This window comes from Taurulus bubalis (genome assembly GCF_910589615.1).
Source record: "Taurulus bubalis genome assembly, chromosome: 11".
Lineage (NCBI taxonomy): Eukaryota > Metazoa > Chordata > Actinopteri > Perciformes > Cottidae > Taurulus > Taurulus bubalis.
Window position 1 is genome coordinate 3,646,946 of NC_136599.1, and position 26,788 is coordinate 3,673,733.

The 26,788-nt window shown below is 44.0% G+C and overlaps 1 protein-coding gene across 1 annotated transcript in view; it reads left to right on the forward strand.

The window, feature by feature from the left end:
* Positions 1-21,276, forward strand: part of nkain4 (sodium/potassium transporting ATPase interacting 4) — a gene marked incomplete at both ends in the record, with an annotated part of 50,365 nt that extends 29,089 nt beyond the window's left edge. The window contains 2 exons of the mRNA XM_079226680.1: positions 12,698-12,758; positions 21,188-21,276. Of these exons, the coding sequence (XP_079082806.1) occupies positions 12,698-12,758; positions 21,188-21,276 (150 nt within the window). The remainder of the gene's footprint in view (positions 1-12,697; positions 12,759-21,187) is intronic.
* Positions 21,277-26,788: the final 5,512 nt, after the last annotated feature.

The window sequence follows — 26,788 nt, forward strand, 5'->3', positions numbered from 1 at the left end:
GAATAATGGACAAAGAAGAAGAGAAGAAGAAGAATGGACAAAGAAGAAGAGACGGAGAAGAAGAAGAAGAAGAAAAGACAAAGAAGAGATGAAGAAGAAGAGAAGAAGAAGAAGAGAATAAGAAGAGAATAAGAAGAGACAAAGAAGAAGAGATATAGAAGAGAAAAGAAGAAGAATGGACGAAGAAGAGATGAAGAAGAAGAGACGAAGAAGAAGAAGAGACAAAGAAGAGAAGAAGAAGAAGAGTTGAAGAAGTAGAAGAAAAAGAAGGAGAGACGAAGAAGAAGAAGAAGAAGAAGAAGAAGAAGAAGAAGAAGAAGAAGAAGAAGAAGAAGGAGTAGTTTGACCCAAAGCACTCATACAGCTCGTCTCATGCGCTTGTCGGCGGTATAAAAAGGGCAGAAAGCAAACGCACAACATCTGGCAGCAGCGACAACAAGCTGAACAACGAGGAGCTGAACAACGAGGAGCTGAACAACGAGCTGAACAACGAGCTGAACAACGAGCTGAACAACGTAACAGCTGGTCGTCGAGGCCGACGCCGGTTGAGGGATGAGGTCATAGCGGCGGTGAGGACATCGGGGAAGGACACGTCACGGCCGATGAAGCTCTGTCTACCCGCCGGAATAAAGCTGCTGCGAGGTGCAGGAAAAGAGCCTAATATTATATAATATACATGAGTTGCAACATGCTGTGCAAAATCTGATCTTTTCAGACTTGACCGCCACAAACAGGTCACCGATAAAAAAACACGATTTACATGTCTGAGGATTTTCTTTTATTATGCTTTTTGATGGAAGTATTTTTGCAGACAAATCACGTTGCCTGCAGGATTTTTAACCTTTCCTCTGTTTGCGGTGTAATAAATACTGAGCCTCTTCTTTAACGGGGATAATTAGGATTCCTCCTCGGCATCATGGGGGTTTGCTTCGTGGCGTTTTTTTTTCCGGTTACACTCGTGGTCTTCTCGCTCAAAAGGTCTCTGCAACGTTTCAGGGGTATGAAAAAAAAACTAATAAACGTAGCGGTGTTGTTGGAGTCTCATTCTTACCGTCTAATCTTGAATCTTAACGCTCACCTGGGAGAGAGAGCGGTGGATGCAGTTAACGACACGGCACATTATAAAACCATGAGCGGCGCCGGGTCGCACCACTCCTCCCATCGGCCCCCGAGGAGGAGCGGTAATGAAGCGGCTGACCTCGCATCCCAGCCTGACGGTACCTCATTAGCCCGCTGCACTTTAGGCGGGGAATTGGTTTATTCCTTCGACCTCACATGGACTTCTCCTCCTCCACAGGAGACGGCAACACTTTTTTATTTTTTTTGGCCTCCATTTTTCATCGGTATTGTCCGACCGAGCGTGCGGCGGCATGTCCGTGGGAACGAGTCCCTAAAGGAGCTGAAACCCACTTCCCCCACGTTGCACCTTCACTTCCTCTCCGGGCTAAAAGCGGAGCGCTGCTTAGGAAAAGAGAGTCCTTTGAGACGTCCACTCTTGTTTCCATTTGTCCCTTTCTTCTTCGTCTCCGGCGGCACCGAGGGAAAGGCATGAGTTCACGGAGTGAAAAGGAGATAATAAGAAGAAAGTGGGGAGTCCCTTTGTCTTTGTTCAAGGGTTGTTTTTTTTTCAAGGTCACCGCGAGAGGCCATTAAATATTTAGGTTGGACTCCAGAGAGCGTGTTTCATTAGGGTGAAAAATCGTGGACCCATCAGGCAGTGATGGAGGGCGTCGCTATCCGTCATCCAGCTGCTCGGATCCAGCGTTAGGGGGAAGTCAGCCCTGTGTTGTTGGCTACAGGCTGCGCTCAGTCAGAGAGGAACTCAGAGGTTTAAAGGATGAAGCGGAGGCAACCTCTTCAACTGGGATGATGCATTATTCATTCATTCAGGAACAGCCTGCGCCTTTTTATCTTCTTCGGCCCGCGTGTTGTTGTTGAAGGGTTTCTTTTTAGGACTCGGAGCGGCCGGAGGCTCCGAGTGTTTTCAGGTCGTCCGTCGCTTCGTTTCGTTCATCCGACCCAGTTTCTCACCAACGTCCGGAGGGGACGTCTTAGCTGGACTTCATGGTCACAGGTCACTTCGTCCCATAACTCAATAATTCAGGTGCAAATATTACACAATATGAACTGGTGACATTGTGCACTGACGTGGGTGCAGAGTGTAACTTTTATGGTTGACGGAGGCATTAAAACATAACAATAATCATAATAAGGAATTTCCGCAAGAGCCTCCACACACACACACACACACGCGCTTCTCTGTCCTCCCATGCTCTTGTCCTCTTTTGGCTCCTGTGCGACGTCTTTGCTGTTAAATAAAACAGTCGAGAGGAAGACAACTACAAGAGAAGAAGAAGAGGAAACATTGCGCAAGATGTGATGCTCAGTGTACATCTGTGTAGACATAACTCTCACACACTAAAGGGAGCAGCGAGAGATGTCGGGGGGGAGGGGGGGGTTGTCAGAGTTGCTGAGCTACTCATACCCCCCCCCCCCCCACACACACACACACACACACACACACACACACACACACAGATTTATCATTTAGCGTAGGTTATTGCTGCCACAGGCGATGCTTTCTCTCTATTCCCTGGGAGCCTGCATTGGGAGGATGGTGTGGTTTAGTCGGTGATGGGAGGAGCGTCATTCTCTCGCTCCATTGCTCATTTCCTTTTATTTTATTTTGTTATTGTTTCATCTATTTCCCTCTCTCCTGTCTCCTCTTCTTGCCCACATCTCACACCACTTGACCCTGCGTGTCAATCAAACTCGCCCAGCGACGCGTCTCTCACTCGCTGCCACTTATTTCTCTGGAGATTCATCGCGTGTGTGCGTGTGCGTGTGCGTGTGTGTGTGTGTGTCTGTGCAAGTGGGGAGGATCTTTGAAGTGATTCCTATTTGAAGTTGCAGTAATTTGTCCGGAATCAGTATAAAGAAGAAGAAGAAGAAGAAAAAAAGATGGCCGCACGCTGTCTGGTGTAGTAACAGCGTTAAGCGCCTCTGCAACACGTCAGCGCTGACATCGCATCACAACTGCTCTGTGAGCTTCGCAGCATCTGCTTCAAAGCATTATGAGGATTAAAAGACGTGATGATGATGCAGTCAGCAGTTATTACGGCCGGCGGCTGCTGCCAAAAACACAGAGAGAAGAGAAAGACCAGCGGAGAGGATCGGCCTCCAGCGGGCCACGGAATTTATATATATTTATTTATATATATATCTATATATATATATATATAAATATATATCGGGCTACTTGCAGTTCATCGTCTAAACACAGCTGCCCGCCATTGCACTTCAAAGGCTGTCTCCACCAAGAGCTTTAATTCTTAATCTGTTGTTTTTAGGGACATGGATTTTTGCTCAGATTAGTTTTACTCTAATATTTGGTCTCTTTAAAGAAGAAATGGGAACAGACGGAAACATAGAAGTGACGAACATGCAACAATAGAGAAGTAAAACTTCTCCAGCGGCACGTTTGTGCTTGTTTTGTTTGCTTTGTCTTTCCATTTTTTTGTTTTGTTTGGTTGTCTCTGTCTCTTGTCCTCAGTGTAAAGCGTCTTTGAGTATCTAATAAAGCGCTATATAAGTTTGAATTATTATTATTATTGACATGCCTGATTCACCTCCTGTCCTCATTTTGGGGCGGTTTCAATTAGAAAAAGTCGTGGCTGTCACCTGGTACTACCCTGTACTATATGTACTATATGTACTATACTCACTATACTGTACTACACTCACTATACTGCACTATACTCACTATACTGTACTATACTGTACTATACTCACTATAATGTACTCTACTCACTATACTCACAATATTGTACTATACTGTACTATACTCACTATACTCACAATACTGTACTATACTCACTATACTGTACTATAGTCACTATACACACTATATTTTACTATACTCACGATACTGTACTATACTCACTATACTGTACTATACTCACTATACTCACTATACTGTACTATACTCACTATACTGTACTATACTCACTATACTGTACAATACTCACGATACTGTACTATACTTACTATACTGTACTATACTCACTATACTGTACTATACTCACTATACTCACTATACTGTACTATACTCACGATACTGTACTATACTCACTATACTGTACTATACTCACTATACTCACTATACTGTACTATACTCACGATACTGTACTATACTCACTATACTGTACTATAGTCACTATACTGTACTATACTCACTATACTCACTATACTGTACTATAGTCACTATACTGTACTATACTCACTATACTCACTATACTGTACTATACTCACGATACTGTACAATACTCACTATACTGTACTATACTCACTATACTCACTATACTGTACTATACTCACGATACTGTACTATACTCACTATACTGTACTATAGTCACTATACTGTACTATACTCACTATACTCACTATACTGTAATATACTCACTATACTGTACTATACTCACTATACTCACTATACTATACTATACTCACGATACTGTACTATACTCACTATACTGTACTATACTCACTATACTAGAAGGTGTAATTGAAACACTGCGTTCCACCGGTTGGAGGGTGGGAATCCTCCTGCACAATAACCAGCTATTTACCGTCGATATTTGTTTATTCACTTGACCCACATTTAAACAATAAAATCAGTCTGCAAAACGTCTCCATGCGATTGACAGCATGCAGACGTTGCTCTGTCTGGTTGGTGATACCGACAACGAGGTGCTGCTCTCTGCAGGGAAACCAAACACAGGGAGTCAGACATCTGAAATCTTGCTGCACAAGACGAACAAGCAGTGTTTTCTGTCCTCACGCAGCTTTGTATTCCTGCGTGTGCAGCCTCTCGTGTGTGTTGTGTTTTTATTTTTACATCGGCATGCTGTTATTTGATGTGGAGGATGCAAATCAGCCCCACAGAGACGCTGTAGAGCCCATGTGGTCCCATTAGCCGTATAGATCTGTGTGTGTGTGTGTGTGTGTGTGTGTGTGTGTGTGTGTGTGTGTGTGTGTGTGTGTGTGTGTGTGTGGTTGGGGGTTCAGGTGGATGAGATCTCGGCAGTCCCTTTCCCATCACGTCATTAAACATGCAGCTGCTCACGCGCACGTCTGATTTTCTGCAGAAAGTCCTGTGTAATTAACCCACAAGACATCTGCACCACCCCTCTTCCTCTCTCTCGCTCTGCTCCTCCTCTTCCTCCTCTCCCATGTGATGTACTTTACCTACAAATTCCTTTCATCATAGCGAACCCGGTGAATTTCCTCCTGACGCTGAGCCGCAATCAATAGTGTGTTAATTAGCTCGTAGATCGACTCAGATATCCGTCACTGCACACACACACACACACACACACACACACACACACACACACACACACACACACACATACACATACACACACACACACACGCGTATGTGTGTGGATAGGCGAGTCGTCTGGAGAAATTCATATGGACAGACAGATGTAGGGCTGCAACCAACGATTATTATCATTATTGATTCATTATTTTTTTCAACTCCTGGATTAGGACCCTAAATGTCTGAAAATACTGTAAAGAATGCCATCAAGAACGTTTGAATCTTCACATTGATTGTAAAAAGAGATTTGTATTTTTTTCACCATAATATGAGATCCCGTGACTCTTCCCCCAGGCTTTCATTTTCAATTCATGACTTTCACGTTCAGTTTGTGCGTTTCAGATAGCTGCGGTAGTGCTACAATTCATTTTCACATTCATAATCTGTGTGTTTTTTTACTAGCCTTTACTAGCCTGTTTCCACACAGCTTCACTTTCAGTAACACACAGTAACACAAAGAGTAACGTTGCAGTTGTCACAGGAGAGTTTCCCACTCAATTAATGTCAACCAATGACTATTTCATGTACCGTAAAAGTCGGGTTACAAGCCGCTCCTACCTCCGGTCAGTGTCTCGCTGTAGCAAGCTAGGAGCAGCGCTAGCGCTACTGCTAGCTCCTCGCTGCTGCTGCTAGCTCCTCGCTGTTACTGCTAGCTCCTCGCTGCTGCTGCTACTGCCCGCGTCCCCTCTGCCTAAGTCGGGTGTCGAGCCGGGGCTGGTCCCGCTACCTTTGGTGGTTGTCGGGGAGCTAGCGGAGCGCTAGCGGAAGTTAGCGGGGAACTTGCATGAACGTCAGGAAGGCCGAAGGTACTAGCGGCGTGTAACCCGACTTTTGCGGTAAATATTTCATATTTTGCTCCCTGTGAGGGAGCTGCATTACATCCGGTTCTAAAAATAGCAGTTAAAGAGTTAAAATATTTTAACTTTAAACAGAAAGGCCGTTATCGTTATCGTTGCTGGTACTCTCGTCCACTAACTTAATATCCGGTCGGCATGATTCCATCTGAATGCAGCATTAGTCTCAATAACAACAAATGACTTGGACGATCAATCCATCATTACAAATTGTGGATACGCTTATCGTTCAGGAATGAGAGACGAGTCCTCGGCCCGAATAGACTGCGAACCTGATTTCATCGCCGTTGTAACTGAGACGAGTGCAGCCGACTCGAGACTGTTTATGAGCGTGCGTTGTGAGGCGATCACGAGTCACACCTGACCTTCATTAGCCTATGCAAATACAAGCAACCTTCCCTTTTAGATCGGCAGCTGGCATTCTTCTCACACACACACACACACACACACACACACACACGAATGTTTGGGCCTTGCACTTCTTCTGGCCCCTCATTATCAGCGGCAGAGGAAACAAAGATTGTGCTGAACCCTCACAAATCCCTCCTTTAGTTTCCTCTGTCACATGGTAAATAGTAAATGAAGGCCCACTGGAGGACCGCTTCGCTTTTGATGTTTTCTCTCTGATCTCCAGCGGAACTTCTTTTTTTTTGACGCCGCCGTCTCGCTTCCTCCCCCGGACAAACAAAACAAAGGAAAGGGAAAAGGGACGCAGACAGAGAGGCGGATATTTGGCAGATTTTGGAGCGACGATGATTTGCAAACCTGTATTTGAGAAGTGACTCACTTGAAGAGAAAAATTGCAAGGAAGAAGGTGGGGGGTAAATGATTGACAGCTAAATGAGTTGGCTTTAGTTCGGCACGTCCTCACAGGCAGACTGACATCGAGCCTCAGAGGACGTGCGGGGGCTTTATGAGCTTAATTAATTTGACATCAATCTCTAAAAATGATCCCTGAACTCCAGAAAGTGACAGTGGGAAGTCAAAGGACTATGTGTGTGTGTGTGTGTGTGTGTCTGATAGACGATTTATGAGCGTGATTATTTAACATGCGAGGATATATAACTGGAATTGTCACTTGTTATTGAGGACGCTGACCTATATCGGCTAAGGTCAGCAATGCCTCTAGCAAAAAAAAAAAAAAAAAAGCCACCAAGAGTTCACTTCTGATGCCATTAGCTCGCTGTACATCACACTAAATGTACCGGAGCCATAGGAGAGGGAACTTGAGAAGATATATTATAGTCCGTCGCTGTCAGGCGTGATCGGTCGAGCCGTGAAAAATGAGTGATTTCCTGTTACGAGCTCCCAAGGTTTGGCATTCGCTGATTAAGGATATGAAATGTCTGGAGAGTTGGGTTTTTGTCTACTTGCCGCTGCTGTTTAAGAGTGTAACTGCAGTATATATATATATATATATATATATATATATATATATATATATATATATATATATATATATATATATATATGCAGTATATGTTCGTCGCATTTGTGTTGTTTTAATCCTCGGTGCAAAAGCTTGCCTTTAGATAGAAAATGGCCTTCATGTTGTTTCTTTCATCTTCGCCTCAACGTCTTTGTGGTTTCCCACGACTACATTTCTTGGATGAAAAACATGGGTAGGAAGTGAGAGCTTAGTCCTTTTCTTCCCATCCTTCTTCTCTTTCATTCACGGATGCAGACAGGTTACACATTCACTGAATGGTTTTGATGATTAGGGAAATTACATGAGTCATATGCTTTTTCTCTGAGGTTCTGGACGAGTGTGTTCCCGAGCGATCAGACCAGAAACAGCACAAACTGGAATGGTGCACAAAGAAGTGTGCAGATCCCCGCCTGCTGTATATTGGGATTGAATGAATACAACCCTCTCCCCACAGTCTAGACATGAACAAGGCGTCGCAAAACACACCATTCAAACTCAACATCAAGTGGCGGTGTATGCAGGCAATCCGCTCAAAGTCACCGTGTTAGAGAACAAGCTGGCCGAGTACAAAATAAGTGGCGGCTGAGTTGCGGCGGTGTACTCAGCAGTGTGTGTACTGTGTAGTTCCGTTAGCTGTTAGCAGTTAGCCAGTCGCATCGTCCATTCCGTTAGCTGTTTGCAGTTAGCAGTTATCCAGTCGCATCGTCCATTTCGTTAGCTGTTAGCAGTTAGGCAGTCGTATAGTCCATTCCGTTAGCTGTAGCAGTTAGCAGTTAGTCAGTCGTATCGTCCATTACGTTAGCTGTTAGCAGTTAGCCAGTCGTATAGTCCATTCCGTTAGCTGTTTGCAGTTAGTCAGTCGTATCGTCCATTACGTTAGCTGTTAGCAGTTAGCGAGTCGTATAGTCCATTCCGTTAGCTGTTAGCTGTTAGCAGTTAGCCAGTCACATCGTCCATTCCGTTAGCTGTTAGCTGTTAGCAGTTAGCCAGTCACATCGTCCATTCCGTTAGCTGTTAGCAGATAGCCAGTCGTATCGTCCATTCCGTTAGCTGTTAGCAGTTAGTCAGTCGTATCGTCCATTACGTTAGCTGTAAGCAGTTAGTAGTTAGCCACCAGAGGTGTCAAGTAACGAAGTACAAATACTTTGTTACTTTACTTAAGTAGAAATTTGGGGTATCTATACTTTACTGGAGTATTTATTTTTCAGACGACTTTTTACTTCTACTCCTTACATTTTCACGCAAATATCTGTACTTTCTACTCCCTACATTTTAAAAATAGCCTCGTTACTATTTCATTTTAGTTTGTTTTCACTTCGGCTTGTCATCGTTCAAAAACACGCACACAAAAAAACCTCTCCGCCCCGTTGCCCACAGATACGTGCGCGCGCACACAGGTGAGCACTGAGCACACACACCTGCGGACAGAGCGCTGCGAAAAATATGTCGCGTGAAAAGTAGACCGCTATATCTGCGTTTTAAACGCTCCCATGGTGAAGATGCAACAGCAGCTCTCATGTGAGGAGCAGCGGAATTCTCCTCGCACCGGAGCAGCTCTCTGAACCCGGAGCAGCTCTCTGAACCCGGAGCAGCTCTCTGAACCCGGAGCAGCTCTCTGAACCCGGAGCAGCTCTCTGAACCCGGAGCAGCTCTCTGAACCCGGAGCAGCTCTCCTGCTCCAGGGCCAAAGAGCCAAAGTGCTTGTGTCTTCTACCAACAATGAGCTGCTGGCTTCACATATTACACAAGTATAAAGTACACGGATATACAACGAAGTCATTAATAAATACATGGACAAATGCCTGTACTTTCGGGTAAATGGTTACCGTACGCCGTTAACAGGTTACGCTTGCGCATGTGCGATTTGACGCGACGCCGTGAGCTCCGTGAGCTCGTCTTTTCTTGCTGTTGCGTTAGTAGTAACTAAATATGAGTTATTTTTTGCACAGATAGAACTTACACAAAACATTGTCTGATGGGGCAATCTGATTTACTTGAAAGTGATTGCAATTTTCTTTATTCTGTTATTTATAAAAGCACAGATGAGTCACACAATTATGTTATTTACAGAAAAAGTTTGACAACCACAGCTTTAAGTGTTTGTGTCGGAGTCGCCGCCGCCGCCTATTTTGCACTATGACATTACTTATAGGCAACTAGTTATCATGTCTTCCGCGCCATGAAACGCATGTTAATGCTCAGTAGTCCACATATGGTACTTTAATGTATTTGCGTTGTAATAAAATGTGATCATTTTAAATGGGCATATATGCAGCTGAAACGGGTAGCCTAGTGCATCCCACATTTTTCAACATAACATTTTAAAACATTATAGTCATTATGGCCTTTATAAAAATGATTGTTTTGGGGGAGGTGGGGTAGTGCACTATAGGCCCCTGAGACGCGGCTGAAGAGTTTGTCCTTAATGGAAGAAAAAAAATCCCCTTACATTACTTTTACTTTTAAGTAGTTTTTAAACCAGTACTTTTACACTTTTACTTAAGTAAAAAGCTTGAGTTGATACTTCAACTTTAACAGAAGTATTTTTAAACCCTAGTATATATACTTCTACTTGAGTAATGAATGTGAATACTTTTGACACCTCTGTTAGCCACTCATATCGTCCATTCCGTTAGCTGTTAGCAGTTAGCAGTTAGTCAGTCGTATCACCCATTACGTTAGCTGTTAGTAGTTAGCCACTCATATCTTCCATTCCGTTAGCTGTAAGCAGTTAGCAATTCGCCACTCATATCGTCCATTACGTTAGCTGTTAGCAGTTAGCCACTCATATCGTCCATTCCGTTAGCTGTCAAACCAGGAGCCTGTTTTGGAAAACAGCTACATCCACACTAATACGTTTTCATTTTAAAACGAAAATGATCTCCGTCCACACGACAACCTGTCGTTCATAGTCATGTGATCGGGGCGTAACGAATCGAGTAGCGAAGGCGTCTACGCCATCGTTTACAAACTCCTCCATTTACGTCCGTCCACACGAGGACGTGAACCCAAGAGTTTCCAAACTTCTCCCATTTCGGTGCTCTGAAACGCCCTGTGAACGTAGCGGAAGATACCCGTAGTAAATGTGGATACGGCCTTAATCTCACCCATCTGTGTGTGTGCTACACAAACACTGCACAGCCTCCTCTGCTGTGACAGCTTTACTGTGTTTGACTCCCACCCCGACCGCAACGGGGATCCGAGCCCTCTATGAAAACGAAACAAGCGCTCACTCATGCGGCGATATTAACTCGTACGAGCGCACACTTTTACAGGGAAAACACACAATGCGGTTGAAAACAGGGTGTGCCCCCCCCCCTTGCTGTTAACACCATCTTGTGTTTGACACTGGCTTTATACATATGCTAATTCACCTCCATTTCACCGCCATCGTAATGGATGGGGTGAGACCGGCAATTAGATAGAGAGAGAGGAAACGGAGCGAGAGAGAAGAGTTATGAGTGTCTTATCGAGCCCACACAGAGACAAACCCCTCTTCCCCTTCCCCGCTCGACACCACACCTGCGTTTCATTCATAAATAAAACATTTAATCTACATCTGGATGAATGCAATAAAGGCCGAATGTCTCGCGTGCGCGTGATGAACAGGGATGAAACCCAAACGGTGGCGATGAAAGACCCGCAGACCGCTTGCCATCTTAGTTTCCCTTATAATTACACGGAGTGAAGTTATAGGTTGAATGAATGTTATATAAATAGCCGCCGTTGCAGACCGTCTGTCCCCCCCCCTTTGGGTTTTGTGTTTGTGTACCCGGTGTGCGAGGAGGGCTAAGTGCCCGGCGCCGTTTTAATTCGCATGGCAGAGCGCCAAATGATGGCTGGCTGGCTGGGAGAGGCCGTCTCTCAGAGTGTCTGCCTCTCACCCAGTCTGTTTCCAAGTCGATGACGGCCATCTGCCAGTCCCACGGGCTATTCTGTGGGCGCCGGTTGCCCACATTGTGCGTCAGCTAACGGGGACTCTGTGCTCTCGCTCGGTCGCTTCCTGGTGTGTGTTCGTGCACATGAGCGACCGCTGCACGCCAACGAGGGTGTTACCGCAAAGCCACGCTGGCGTATTATCCACCTTTTTGTTGTTTTTATTCACACATTCATTGTTTCTGCACACCTGATGTATGCATCTCTGTTTTCACCACCTCGTGTTGCAGCTAGCATAGAGTGGGCTTTTCAAAGTGGTGCAGAAAAGTACCGCCGATGTGAGACGGTAAAGTTGCAAAGAGTTCCCTAGATTGAAAAAAAAAAAGAATACAAAGAAATACAAAACCAGCTCGGTGTTGCAAACTATTTTGCAATGAGAGTAGCGAGCATCAGCTACAAAAGTTGCTAAATGTAGCGATAAAGCGGTGAAGTCGGCAACACTGACAACCCCGCCCCTTTTTGGCCTCTCTCCGAAGCCACGCCCCCAAAGATTGTCATTCCAAATATCCACAACAAACATGGAGATTGTTAAGAAAGCAGCTTGTTGAAGACTTTGCTGTTTATTTTGGGCAAATGATTCCATCCATTGATTGCTGTCCTGATTTAACGAGACATTTTGACGAAAAACATGTTTTTGAAGAAGATTGCTAACCCTGCCTGAAGAAGTGAGGTCAGTTCTCTGTGGGATCTTCGCTTCATAATTATTTGATCCATATCATATTATAAATATATGGATAACAGATGCTTGTAGTTATTTTCATTTTTGAATTAATCTGTTGACTAAAAATGTGACGTGTTCATGTTGCTGGTTTTGTCTGACTCGCAGTAAAAAACAAACAATATATCAACATGAATATTCTCTTCATGCCCCTCGATGAACAGCTGACAACCATAACTTGATTATTCAAATTAATCTCAGTTATTTTTCCGTTAGATAATCAACGCAGTGTTGCGTCCCCACAAAAACGTGCTTCCTTCCAGATGTTTTGTTATCTTCTTCTACTTCTTTTTTTGGTGCCCATTAAAGCAGCTGTTTATCAGCCGCCGGCTCGCTGGAGTCTAACTTCTCTCTCTTGTTTGCTTGTGTGTTCACAGCTCCTGGGCTTCGTCTACGCCTGTTATGTTGTCAGCGCCATCACCGAGGAGGAGGACAGCTGTGAGTCGCTTAACACACACATACACACACACACACACACACACACACACACACCTCATTCTTGAAACAGATCATTGCAGCAATTAATGAATCACTCTCAGACTCGCTCACGCAGATGTGATGGAAAACTCCAGGACTGAGGAGAACAGGGCTCCATCTTTTCCCGTATCCCACCTCTCACCACCACCTCTCCAGCTCTCCCTCCTCTCTCCTCCCCCACTCCAGCTGGGCCTCTCTCTCTCTCTCTCTCTCTCTCTCTCCAAAGGAACCATGTGTTCCCCTCTCCACACCTCCTTCAGCCCATTCTTTCCCTATATCCTCCTCCACGTGTCCGGTGGTCCTCGCCGTCGTTCAATCGGGCGGGTATTTTTTTCTGCACCTCCCCCACTCTCGTTCTCTACACACACACACACACACCTTCCCTCCTTCGTGCACGCTCAAACGTGCGCATGCCTCCTCCGAAGTGGCTCAGTGTCAGCGCTCTCTCGTCTGGGCGGTGGACTCCTTCTCGGGGGTCGTGACATGAGTCGTAAGAGGAGAGGGAGAAACCAGAGATGGACCCTTGTGATGAATGACCCAGCTGCCGTGACCTCACGGGACGCAAGGTCAGAGGCGCTCGCTGGAGGTCAGCCAATCAGAGGGCAGGAAACAGTTGATCTAAGGGTTAGCGTCCGTCGTAAATATCTGATTAGCAGCGCAGTAACTCTCCGGTGACGCAGAGCGACGTCCACACGAATGAGGATCTGCCTTTCCATATTTGTCCCTTTGAAATATCCGCCCTGAATGCATCTGCGCTCTGCGAGGATTAGCTGAGATTAAACGGGGTTTCTCAGGGACGTGTTCATACACACTCAGGGCCCCATGAAATCCTTTTTATTTTGCTCCAGATTCCGTTAGATGAATAAAAAGTCCACATTTCATCAGAAAAATATTAAAATGTAATGAATAAAAAAAAAATGTATCAAAGAAAGTTATTTAATCCGCTTATAAAACCAAACGTTCCTTCTTTTTGTCGAATAAACTGCTGTGAATTTACCCGTTAGTGTCGGATTCCTGAGCTTCATTTGACCCTTCAACACCGGTCGGCTCACGTCTCAAGTTTGCCTCTGATGGCTTTTGTTGGGGAGCTAGAGGAAGCCCAGCGAGAGGAAAACCAGTGCTAAAGTCGCCTCTCCAACATGACTGTGTTCGGGGAAACCCAGCGAAGCAGCGTGACCCCTAAATACAACCAAAACTTAGTGGCATAGTTTATTTTCGTTCATACAGCTCAGATGCCAGGAGGGGGAAATAACCGCTTTTCGTAGAAGGGAAAACCCTGAATTTTCATAAATTGCATCCACATTTTGTTCCACGTTTAGACCGCCGGCTCCATTTTTAGCATGAAATTCCTAGAGGCTATCCGTGTTTCCCACATGACGGACATCACAGAACCCTAAACGTACCGTAAGGGCTTGTCAGAGCTTTAATTGTGAAGTATCTGGAGCTCAGGCACCAAAAAACTCTCATTTTGATTTGAGCACGGCGTGAAGCACAAAGCGCCACACGCACTAAATGTCATCTTAAACCTGTAGACTGTTGTAATTTGGGGGCACTTGTGATGTGGTGTTCCGTGTGTGTGTGTGTGTGTGTGTGTGTGTGTGTGTGTGTGTGTGTGTGTTTCCTGTCGACGAGTTCTTTCTTTGGTGGTCACATACCAGAGGTTCACTGGCTGTGAGCGGTTAGCATCACCACCCGGCTCTGGGCAGTACCACTTAATCACCCGCCGGCCCCAAGTAATCCCTGGAGGGCGACTCCACCTCCGCACGAGTCAAGTCAACTAAACAAAACCAGAAATAAACAGACTTTTCCTTTTTGTTTCTTTGTGGCCTCTGAGCTTTGCTCCCCGCGTGGCACAGATTGTGTTTGTTTAAATACACAAAAGCGGGTGCTAAAAATACTCAAAAAAAGAGCAACGAGGAAAAGGTTAGCGAGCAACAACAAAAAAAAGGGCAAAGGGTGAAAACAGAACATGGTGGTGATTTTTTTTTTATTAGTTTTAATTATCTGGCGGTTCTTCTCTGATCCGGGAGTAAAAAACGCTGCTCTTTGTTATTGTAATGAGCCCTTTGCCTGCACACACACACACACACACACACACACACACACACACACACGCTTGTTTATGCAGACACAGGTGCGCAGACAGACACACACACACACACAGACAGACACCGCTCTCATTTGATGTGTAGATTAAAGCTGTTTCCGTGCCTTAGCATCTTTCCTCCCACTCAAAACTTTCTCTCCTCTCCTCTCTCTCTCTCTCTCTCACTCTCACTCCTCCCTTTTCTCCACAGTGAGATGGAATAATCATATACGAGAGTCCAATTGTTGAAGAAATCTCCGCTGCTCTCTGTCTCGTTTCCCCGTCTCTGGCTTTCGAAGCTTTAATGAGGTGTGCTTGTAAAAAAAAAAAAAAAAAAAGTTAGAGGTCCCAGGTCCCTCGTTTTATCAGCCTCATTAAGCGCCTCGCCGGTCAATAACTTCCACAGTTGATTGCGCCTCGGCAAGAGAATAAAGGTTGGGATGAACCCTCAGGAGGCACAGAAAGAGAGAGAGAAGAGGCCGGAAGAGGAGAGGGAGGAGAGGGAGGAGAGGGAGGAGAGCGAGGAGAGGGAGGAGAGCGAGGAGAGGGAGGAGAGGGAGGAGAGGCATCATGCCGAAGCAAACAACACGAGACAAGATGAGCTCCTCGAGAATATCAGGAGATAAGACAGGAATTCCTCTCACGCCGAGCACTCTCTCACTCTCGGGAGAGACGGGTGAGATAGATTCGAGTGCTCAGGCTTGCGTGAAGAATAGCGGGGTGAAACACACACCCGTGCACACACACACACACACACACACGCACAGAAGACACAATGGGCAGAATAGCGAGCATCATATACCATCAGCTCAGGGTTTGACGTGGCTTTCAGGCTTTATTACTCATACTCTGTCTGTGCATGTGTGTGTGTGTGTATGCGTGTGTGTATGTGTGTGTGTGTGAGATCTCCAATTTGATGTGACTTCCTCTCACTTTCAAAGTACATATGTATATTCACACTCATACCTTTACACTGCGTGTATTTGTGTGTTTAGCTGACTGTGCGTGACTGAACGTTGGAGTGTAGATATTTGTGTGTGTGTGTGTGTGTGTGTGTGTGTGTGTGCGACTTTGTTCCGCAGAGTTATCGGTGGTGAGCAGACACACCGACCGAGCGAGTGGTGGGGAAAATCCTCTTTGTAAAGTAGGTCATGGAGTTAGAAGCCCAGCGTCGGGATAAGCTCGCTTTAGCATGTCGGCTAATTATGCCGCCGCCCTCTGTGCTGAGTCACATCCCCAGAAAATCCTCCATAGCAGACAGAGACGCTGGAGGGATGCGAGGGCGTGTAGGTGGCAGCTTATCCTCCGGTTGTAAAAGAGTGAAAAGGTCATCAATGAGATCTGGTTTTCATGTCCTCGCCCCCAAAATTGTATTTGCAAGTAGAACATTCAGCGATTGGGAAGTCATTTTTAGGATCCTAGTCAGGCGGCGACCTCCGGTTCTGAAAAGTGAAGTCTTAAAACGTGCATTCTCTCTCCTGACCATCAGGGGGCAACTCCTCTGGTTGTATAGAAGTCTATGCTTCATGTGTTAAAGCTGCATTCTCTCTCCTGACCATCAGGGGGCGACTCCTCTGGTTGTATAGAAGTCTCTGCTTCATGTGTTAAAGCTGCATTCTCTCTCCTGACCACCAGGGGGCGACTCCTCTGGTTGTATAGAAGTCTATATAAATGACTCTACTTCTCTTGATGTATCCCCTCAGTAAATATTGTAAACATGAGTTTATATCTCAATCTCTAGTTTCAAGTCTTCTTCAATACAGCATGATGTTCATTTAGTAAATTATGGTCATTTAGAGTCAAACGGACCATAAAGCAGTGGATGCTTTAGGGGCGGGGCTACAAGGTGATTGACAGGTCGACACCAGAGACGTATGCGACCTCTCTCATTCCTTCACATTCCAAATATGGTCACTTTCATTCACTGGTTGCAAAAATCCAAGATGTCCACGACCAAACGGCAAACTTAAGGTTACTTGTACATTCTGATAATTAGCTCTAAACCAACTTTTGACATCCAATAATAAGCACAGTGGGCGATTCTTCTGTGGTTCTACTGGAACAGTCCTCCTCTCTGCATGGATGATTGACTTTAAGTGCACTCTCATTCAAACACACCTGAAGTTTTCATATGCAGAATAACAAAAGTAATAAAATGGGTCTTTAAAGTAAATAAGGAGCCTGCATGGCAGTGACGGCGTGTAATGGTGTGAGGACAGAGACGGAGTGCTGCAGGATGAAACCCCGAGGAGCTCCATGAAATACTGTGTGTGTGTGGGGGAGGGATGGAGAGAGAGAGACAGAGAAAGAAAAAGAGAGAGACAGACAGACAGGTTTGTAGACTACAGTTTTGAAACCTCAAGTTTGGCATCTTAGCCGTCGCCATCTTGGATTTTCGCAACCCAAACAGGGAAGCGTTCGCTACTCGGTCGGGTCTCAGCGGTCACGACGTGTCCTCCCCTGATTGGTCACGCCCCCCGATCACATGACCTCCGGTCCCTCTTTTCACCATCGCCGTTCTTCCTCTGCAGAATTTTCTGCAACTAAACCAACCGCAGTGTGAAGAAAACCTGCTTCCTGTTGACACCGTCACGTGACATGCGAGTGGACGGAGATCATTTCGAAACTGATGCTGAAATTTCCTGACGGAGAAAACGCGGCTTTGATCTTCCCCCCGCTCCTCTCTTTAAATTCTCACAAAACCCTGTTTTTCCCTCCTGGTCTTCACCCCTTCATCTCTGTGCCTGTGTTTTCATTTCACTGTCAGCTGGCCAGCCCTTCACACACACACACACACACACACTGAATTGATTGGCAGCTTCTCGGTCCTCTGATTTCCACTTGGACGTAATCGTCTTACATTGCTCTGCTTTTCTAGGGGCCCCACACAGGGGCCCCCGCTGTTGACCCACATACCTTTCATTTCTCAGACGTGTGAGTGCAGACCTTCTGCTCGGGAGAAACCAGCTTTCAGTGTAACAGGATCACACGCGGCGATCGGCTGCCAGGGAATCCGTTTCGACCACAGAGGACGGCGTTCAATGCACCGTTTCATGTGTGGATGTTCCCCCATCTTCGCTGGTGTTTTCTGATCTCATTTTTTTTATTTTATTACACGCAGACATGCCAGAACATTTGGGAAAAGCCGCTGGATCGCCTGTTGAGAACGAACACAAGATTTGAGCTTACAGCGTTCCAACATTTCATCAAAGCCGGGGTTTTTATACATTCCTTTTCAAAGCGCTGTTTGTTTGTTTACTTACGACGGACGTCGTGGGTAAAATAAAAAGACAAATGTAAAAAAACATATGGAGCAATGGAGGTGTTATGTGATGAGGAAAAGCTCTGAATGTCCAAGATTAAAGGTGTCCATTTATTCTCTGAGATTAACGGGGAAAATTGACAAGGAAAAACATTTGCGACATTATAAAGTTATAGATTTCTGAGAAAAAATAGTGGTGAGAAAAACAATGTAGAAGAAAAACAGTAGACTCACTATCTCGTACATTTGCCTCTTTATACTCACAGAATATATAATAAGTTTTCTCGGGAGCATTACCCACAACCCCCAGCTACGTATTCTCTCTTTTTTTAACCTGCAACGGCACAAACATGCTGTCATAGTTTACAAAGAACAGATTGCATCATCAAGAGTTTTGTGGAAAACACACACTGAATGTTCAGCGTAGAAGGTCGGGATCGGACTAATGACTGGAGGAAATGAATGGTGGAAAAGGTTCAGCATCAGATGGGCTGACATGAGGCTCCATTAAAGGTGCAGCGACTAATGTTTTGACACTTGGGACGTCTTCATTGAGCGGGTAGCGGCTGCTGAGACTCAGATTCATGAACTGAAAGTGTGACTCGTGACTCATTTGTTGAATGAAAATTCAGAAGTCATTGGAACAGTTACAGCAGCAGTCAGAGCGTATAACTTTATATATAACATATAGTGTTTTACACAAAAAAAAAGTCTGTATGAGAAAGTTGGTCCTAGAACCTGCAACGTTTAATAAAAAGAAGAAGTTTGAAACGTATTATTTGGGGGGGAAATTCCACATTGCTTCTTTACGGCTCTCAACATGGCGGAGGATCACAGCTCGAGGTAGCATTCCGAAACAAACCGCAAAAAAGTCTGCATGAGAAAGTTGGTCCTAGCACCTGCAACGTTTTTGGCGACGCACTTTAAAAAAATATTTTTAAACGTGTTAATAGGGGGGACATTTTCCACATTGCTTCTTTACGGCTCTCAACATGGCGGAGGATCACAGCTATCAGCGCTAACAGTGCGAAGCTAGAAACGCCTGAAGGGAATTTCTTGAGATTTGGCTCAAATGTGGACACTTGGGACTCGAAGTAGGATTTTAAAGGTCAAAGGTCACGGTGACCTCACAAGACTCATTTACGGGTCGCAAGTCAACGAACGAATACGCTAATTATGACAATTTCACGCAAATACCTAATCGGATGAAATGATGAAGCGATAGACGGACATTGATGCAACTTCTCCGCTTTACGGCAACAAACAAACCGCAAAAAAGTCTGCATGAGAAAGTTGGTCCTAGCACCTGCAACATTTTTGGCGACGCACTTCAAAAATATATTTTTAAACGTGTTATTAGGGGGGACATTTTCCACATTGCTTCTTTACGGCTCTCAACATGGCGGAGGATCACAGCAATCAGCGCTAATGGTGCGAAGCTAGGAACGCCTGAAGGGAATTTCTTCCGATTTGGCTCAAACATGGACACATGGACTCGAGGTAGGATTTTGAAGGTCAAAGGTCACGGTGACCTCACAAGGCTCATTTACGGGTCGTAAGTCAACGAACGAATACGTTAATTATGACAAAGGATGAAAGGATGAGGCGATGGACGGACATCGATACAAACAAACTGCGCGGCAGTGATTTGAGTTTTTAAGTCGGTTATCTGTGTCCTTATGTGTTCTTTCTTTTTAAGTGGACGCTACAGTCTCGACAAAGACCGACGTATCCTGGATAAGTAAAGGTTACGCAAATAAATCAAATGAAACCATTAAAACCCAAAGCGACGGGCCGGGCGGACCCTGGAGCTGCCAGCGTGTCTAAAAATGGAAACCGTCATTATTGTCCGACTGTGTGTGTTCCTCAGCGCGGCTCATTGCGGCAGGGAACGTGTCCCCGTAAACCAGGGCAGGGTCACAGGACAGATACCCCCACCGTCACCATCACACACACACACACACACACCCCAGCACCCTGTGGCGCTCTGCACTCGTCCTGTTGCATATCAGCACTCAGCAGTCCTCTTATCAGGATGCAGCTGATTTGGCTTTACAGTAGTTTCCATGTCCGCAGTAACAGATCTGCCCAGTTTTTATTATTTTATCCTCTTGAACATCCGCTCTTTGTTTGGAGTCCTTTTTCCTTTTCTTTTTTCCACTTAGTCAGGTTCACTTTCTCCTTTTCCTCCCCGTCACAATGTTCCATGAAGCTCCTGGACATGTTGGCTTCTTCCTGTAATCTCTCTGGCCAGACCCTGGTCAGACCCTCTCTCTATCTTTCTCTCTCCCTCTCTCTCTCTCTCTCTCACCTCTCTCTCTCTCCCCTCTCTCTCGCGCTCACCTCTCTCTCAGCCTTTGTGTCCCCCTCTAGAGCCGCAAGCCTTTTCCCTTAATCTCTCAAATATCGCTCTCTCACCCCTCTCTCTCTCTCTCTCTCTCTCTCTCTCTCACCCCTCTCGCTCTCATCTCTCTCTCTCTCTCTCTCTCACCCCTCTCTCTCTCTCATCTCTCTCCTCCCTCTCTCTCTCTCTGTCTCTCTCTCTCACCTCTCTCTCTCTCCCTCTCTCTCTCTCGCTCTTGTCTCCCTCTCTCTCTCACCCCTCTCTCATCTCTCTCCCCCCTCTCTCTCTCTGCCTCTGTGTAAAACATAATAAAACACACTCCAGCCCTTGTGTCTCTTCCTCCAGTGACATCACTGGTCTGCTCTCCAGTGGAAATGAGCTCGGTCCTCGTGGCTGAAGGTCACCTCTGTTTCTGAGCGACAAAATAAAAAAATAAAAGAGGCTATTTTGACAGGTGTCCAGCGCTCACCTGTTCAGCTCCACCTTCAGTCCGAGGCACAAACACAGATTTTAGTTTTTTTTGTTGATTTTTGTGTGTTGGAATACCTTTCATCATCCCTGCATTACATCTGTTCCCACCGCGTCTTTAGTTCCCATTTCATTCATGTTTTCATCATTATTATTTTATCATGCACGTCTTGTCCTTTGTCTTTTATTATTTCCTCCATAATTCATGTGTTTTGATCCTTTGTTTTCAGTCGATTTTATTGGTGGATTTGACCCATTCCCTCTCTACCATGTCAATGAGAAACCATCTCACCTCCTCTTAAAGCCCATGTACCTGTAAGTATGACGCTTCATGTTCACATCATCATGCACAACCTGGGCTATATGTGTATTACGTGTTATTAGACAATATGATCAATAATCACAGTGAGATATCAAGATGTACAATTATATTACAACAAGCACATAATAATTCAGATAATCTGTTCATCTTGCGCTACAGTTCTTAATCATTACTATTATATATATATATATATATATATATATATATATATATATATATATATATATATATATATTATTAGTCACGTTTCTCTTACTGCATTTGTTATCATTATTCTGTTATTTCTACTGCTTTTACACCATACAGATTGACTCATTTGAATGTTAGTATGTTGTTCATTCTCAACATATGATATCTATTGCATCCTGGGAGAGCGATCCTTTATATATTTGCCCGTTTTTGGGGGTGAAGTTTTAACGTTTCATATGCGAGGGTCCGAGGACCGATGATAATGGGCGATACAAATGACATTCATTTAATTGAATTAAATGAGAAAAATACTTATCTGTCAAGCGTTTCATTCACTATATGAAACTATTTAAACAATCCCCTTATACTCGCTTGTTCCAGGGCTTCTTTTAGTCTTTTTATTAGTTTTTTTATCAGGATGCAGGCGCTTACAAAACAACAGCGGCTTCTTGCTCAGTATCTGGAGTCTTGAGTCACGTCTGGAACATGCTCCATCCTGTCGGAGGGCTATAGGGAAAATGGAGGTCGTGTGTGTGTGTGTGTGTGTGTGTGTGTGTGTGTCCCGCGCCGCAGGCAGTAACTGACGGAAGCACACGGAGCAAAAACACACACAAAAACCTGTCTAAAATTGGATTAATCAATTAAGTTGTGTAGAGAAGTTAATAACAATAAGTCTGGGAAGTCGTGCCATAACTCTCTGCCGACGTGAACTGAATATTTTATGAGCTTCTTGACAGTTTAATCAGCTCGGTCTCTAATGGGAGGGAGGACGTTTCTGTCTGCCCCCCCGCTGACCTCCAGGGAGTCACATCCAGCCGCTGACTCTCTCCTCCTTATTCCCCATGTCTCTGCAGGTCTACGTAAATGAGAGAGCGAGAGAGAGAGAGAGAGGGAGAGAGGGGGCGTCCGGCGAGGAAGGTGACCCGGCAAACTTCCCACGCAGACAAAATGGCTGTTTTTGACACAAACATCCCGGATCCCATCGGTTCGCCAGACATTCCTCGCTTACTGGTGTGCTGCCCAGAAGAAAAACAACACTTTCTCAGTTTGGGTCCATTGTTTTCCAGTGAGCGATGACGGGTCCCTGGGGGGGAAAAGGTGGGGAGAAGGGCGGGATTACGGTGCAACAACCTCATATTGTCTTTTTCTTTGAGTTCTCTGCTGAGGTCCCTGTGACCATGGTCTCATTCTCCCCCAAGACTGTACGGAACTTTGGGTTACTTAACGTAACCCCGGTTCTTTGATAACAGACTGAGGTATAGTGAAACACCGAACGAAGTTAGAAAAAGAACAGCGTATAAAACAAACAAGTGTGTGTGTGTCTATGTGTGTGTGCCCGTGTCTTAGAGGACTCGGTGTGTCGGCGTGCCGTTGCTGGTCTTGGCTCAGATCTTGGCCGGAGGGTTGAATTACGGTGGAATGAGCCATTGTGAGGCCGCCTGTTTACTTTAGGCCGGAATCTGTGTGCATAAATACAGAAGCAGAGGGGGAGGGAACGAAAAAGCACCAAACCTACAGGGGCGTCTGTCAAAAAATAGAAAATGTAAATAGTGAAAACAAGGGTAGGAGGAGGGCGGGGGGAATTGGGGATTTAGAGTTTGAAACGTTGGCGAGCAAAACGGCATGAGTCTCACTTTATTATTTTGTATTTCTGGAGTCTTATTGTTGTGACTGTGTTCACCAAGGTGTTAGAAGACTTGCTTTTGTACCTCCTCTTACCTGGTGACGGTGGGGGGTCATTACACAATACTGAGTATTTCCACGTTCACGCCGCATAAATCTCAATCGTCTCAGTTGTGATTGTTTTATAGCATTTATTTTTATTTTACAGGGTTTGCATTATTGTAATTATTATGTGTATAACATGTTAAGGAAAGACACAATAGCCAAACGGATGTCTCCAGCCGGCCTCATATGAGCTGGTTGAACCTGTAAAGCTTCTACTGTGTAGTTTCTGACATATTTCTGTCGTTCAAATCTTCCGATACGATGAGCAGCACTTTTCCCTCTTTTGTTCATGTCAGATCTTTCAGAGCTTGGGTCGGATCCTCTGTTGCCTCGCTGCTTGTGTGGCTCACTACTGCCCTCTGGTGTCCAAAGGGTTCATGTACAAGCTGCAAGGCGACTGAGTTTCTGCTTCAGGGTTCCCAAAAAAAAGAGAAAATCCAGATTTGTCGTCAAACTACTTTTTGTCTGTACACTTTCTCTGTCGCAGATATCTGTAATACATTATTAACATGCTTATAATACGTTATAATCTATATAATTATAGTTATGAGCACTCATGCATATTCATAATGCTTTATAACAATAATCATAATATATTTTAAAGCATTTATAATGACCTTTCAGGTCAAATATCATAATACTTCATAAGTATTAGTCACTCACTGACCTGATCTTAATGTTTTATAATTCTTATGGTTGAAAAATATTATAATCTTTTTTTAATAATACATTATAATAACTTGAAATGCATTATAATGGGATTATAATAAATTACTCCATTGTTTGCTTTAAGTGAAGTGAAAACATATTATTAAATCTATACAATAAAATGTATTTTCACACTTTTAATTAAAACAAACAAAGCCACAGAATAACGCATTGTAATCCAGTATGACTAAGAACTATTAAATATAATATGACTATTATGGGAATTGAAATACACTGTAAGTCAGTGAGTGACCTGCAATTCTGAAGTATTATCTCACATGAACTTAAACATGTTTATAAATGCTGTAAAATGTGTTATAGTTAGTTATAAGGCATGAATAATGAATATGAATGAACATTTGTGATATGAGCTTATGAGTTTATTAGCTATAATTACACAGTGTGATAAGCCGATTACAATAATATTCATAAGTATGTTTATAAATATAAATCATAGACAGTTATACAGCAGGATGAGGCAGTGTTAAACTCAGTTATTTTCTTTATCATTCAAATCAAGTTTTTTTTTTTACATTTAAATCCAAAACAATTTCACTATTTCTTTGATTACAAGCCAAGTTTGGAATCGTCTGCCTCGCTATTTTTTTTTGCAGAGGAATCAAAAGAGTCGTGAACAAAGAGATTATTTTGGTTCTCAGTCCTTTTTATCGTCAGCGACTAAAGACGTCCCGCCGCGCGTCAGATTCCTCTTCGGTATCAGATGTTCTTCACTGCCAGAAAGAAAGTCAACGAACTGTTACGGTTCTGAAAGTTATCATCAGACCACTTCTGCCGGATTGTTTCAGAACGACCCGCTTTCCCTCGATTGGTCACATCTCTATTGGCAAGATGCAATAATTTAATGTCCTATGTATGTTTTTTTATGATTTAAAGTTTACACTGAGAAATAAGGGTTCCAAATGGGTTTCTAGGGCCGAGGTTCCACCCAGAACCGTTTGCTTCTGAAGAATCCTCTTTTGAAGAAGCGGTTTGTCAAGGCTTCTTTGTGAGACTACGGGTTTCATTAAGAACCTTTTGTTGAAGGAAGAGTTTTTCAAGGATTCTAGAAAACATGACTTTGAAAAGAGAACGCCCACAATTTAGAACCACACACACCCAAAAAACATGATCGCTGTGGGTTGCACTGCACCACATGAGCCCCGACCTGTCAGGGTTCTAGAAGAAACACTCTTGTTTATAAAAATGTTCGAAATGAAACCCTTGGAATATGAAAAAGGTTCCCAGTAGAAACCCAATTGGTGGGTTCTAAATGAAACCCTTGGACTAGAATAGGGGTTTTTGGTAGAACCCCCAGGTTGGGTTTAGATGAAACTCTTGAAATATAAAAAGGTTTTTGGTAGAACCCCTTGGTTGGGTTCTTGAGGAAACCTTTGCAATATTAAAAGGTTATTGGTAGAACCCCCTGGTTGGGTTCTAGATGAAACCCTTGAAATATTAAAATGTCCTTGGTAGAACCCCCTGGTTGGGTTCTAGAGAAAACCCTTGAAATATTAAAAAGTTCTTGGTAGAACCCCCTGGTTGGGTTCTAGAGAAAACCCTTGAAATATTAAAAAGTTCTTGGTAGAACCCCCTGGTTGGGTTCTAGAGAAAACCCTTGAAATATTAAAAAGTTCTTGGTAGAACTCCCTGGTTTGGTTCTAGATGAAACCCTTAAAATAGAAAAGGGTTCCCGGTAGAACCCCTTGGTTGGGTTCCCGTTAGCATCCTTATAAAGTAGACATGTTCTGGATAGAACCTCCATAGAGGGTTCTGGGTGAAACCATTTCCCGAAAGAAGGGTTCTCTATGAAGCTTTTCTAGGTCGGCTGGGCTATGTCAATAAAATATTGATATTGTGATATGAGAATAGATATTCTTCTTAGACTTTGGATATTGTAATGTTGCAGAAGTGTTTCAATACAGTGATGTAATTTTCTGAGTTCACCAGACGGTTCTGTACATTCTATTGATCGCCTCAACCCACTTAGTCATAACATGCACATTACTGAAGAATATCAAGAACTAAAATATTATAATATTTGATTTTCTCCATATCACCCAGCCCCATTTCTATAGGTTTAACCCTCAACCTTTGATGCTATGAGGACAAGCCGAAGAACCCTTTATGGTTCTAGTTGGCACCTTTTATTTCTAAGAGTGGAGGCTCACAGGTGTGTGGCTTAGTAGAAACACAGAGCACCTCATTTTGTAACATAATCCATATTAGTAGTAAATGCTACTATGTAAAACTATCTTCCTCTCCGTGCAATACAGCCCTCCCCCTCGGTGACTGGAATTAGTGTTTATGTGCTTTAGTCTCCACTGAAAAACATTCCACCTGTTTGTAGATAATTATTTTTCTTTGCATAGAAAGTGGAAAAGGTCTTTTTTTTACCTCTCTCTTCTATTGTGTGTCCTTGTATTGCCTCAACCCCATGTGACCCGATCGCGTGTAATCCTATTTATCCAGAACTGTGCTTTGTGTTCATGTAAATAGCCAGCTGTCAATAAAAGAATGTGCTCTTTTAAATGATACTGTGTGACATTCAGTAGAAGAAAAATAACAACTTAGAATGTTTACTGTAGAAACATGATGTGTCAGCTGGAACAAAGCAAGCAGCAATTACTCTTTTGTTTTATCCACAGAAGGCTAGAGAGAAAGCTAAAGGTGAAAATACAACATCTGTGTTAACGATGGATTCTCGACTCAGGACATGAAGGCACGAACAAAAACAATTGGCAGCTGCTGGACTGAAGGTTAAAGTTAAGGAGTAGACTGGACATAAAGGTTTAAGTTAAGGAGTAGACTGGACATAAAGGTTTAAGTTAAGGAGTAGACTGGACATAAAGGTTAAAGTTAAAGAGTAGACTGGACTAAAGGTTTA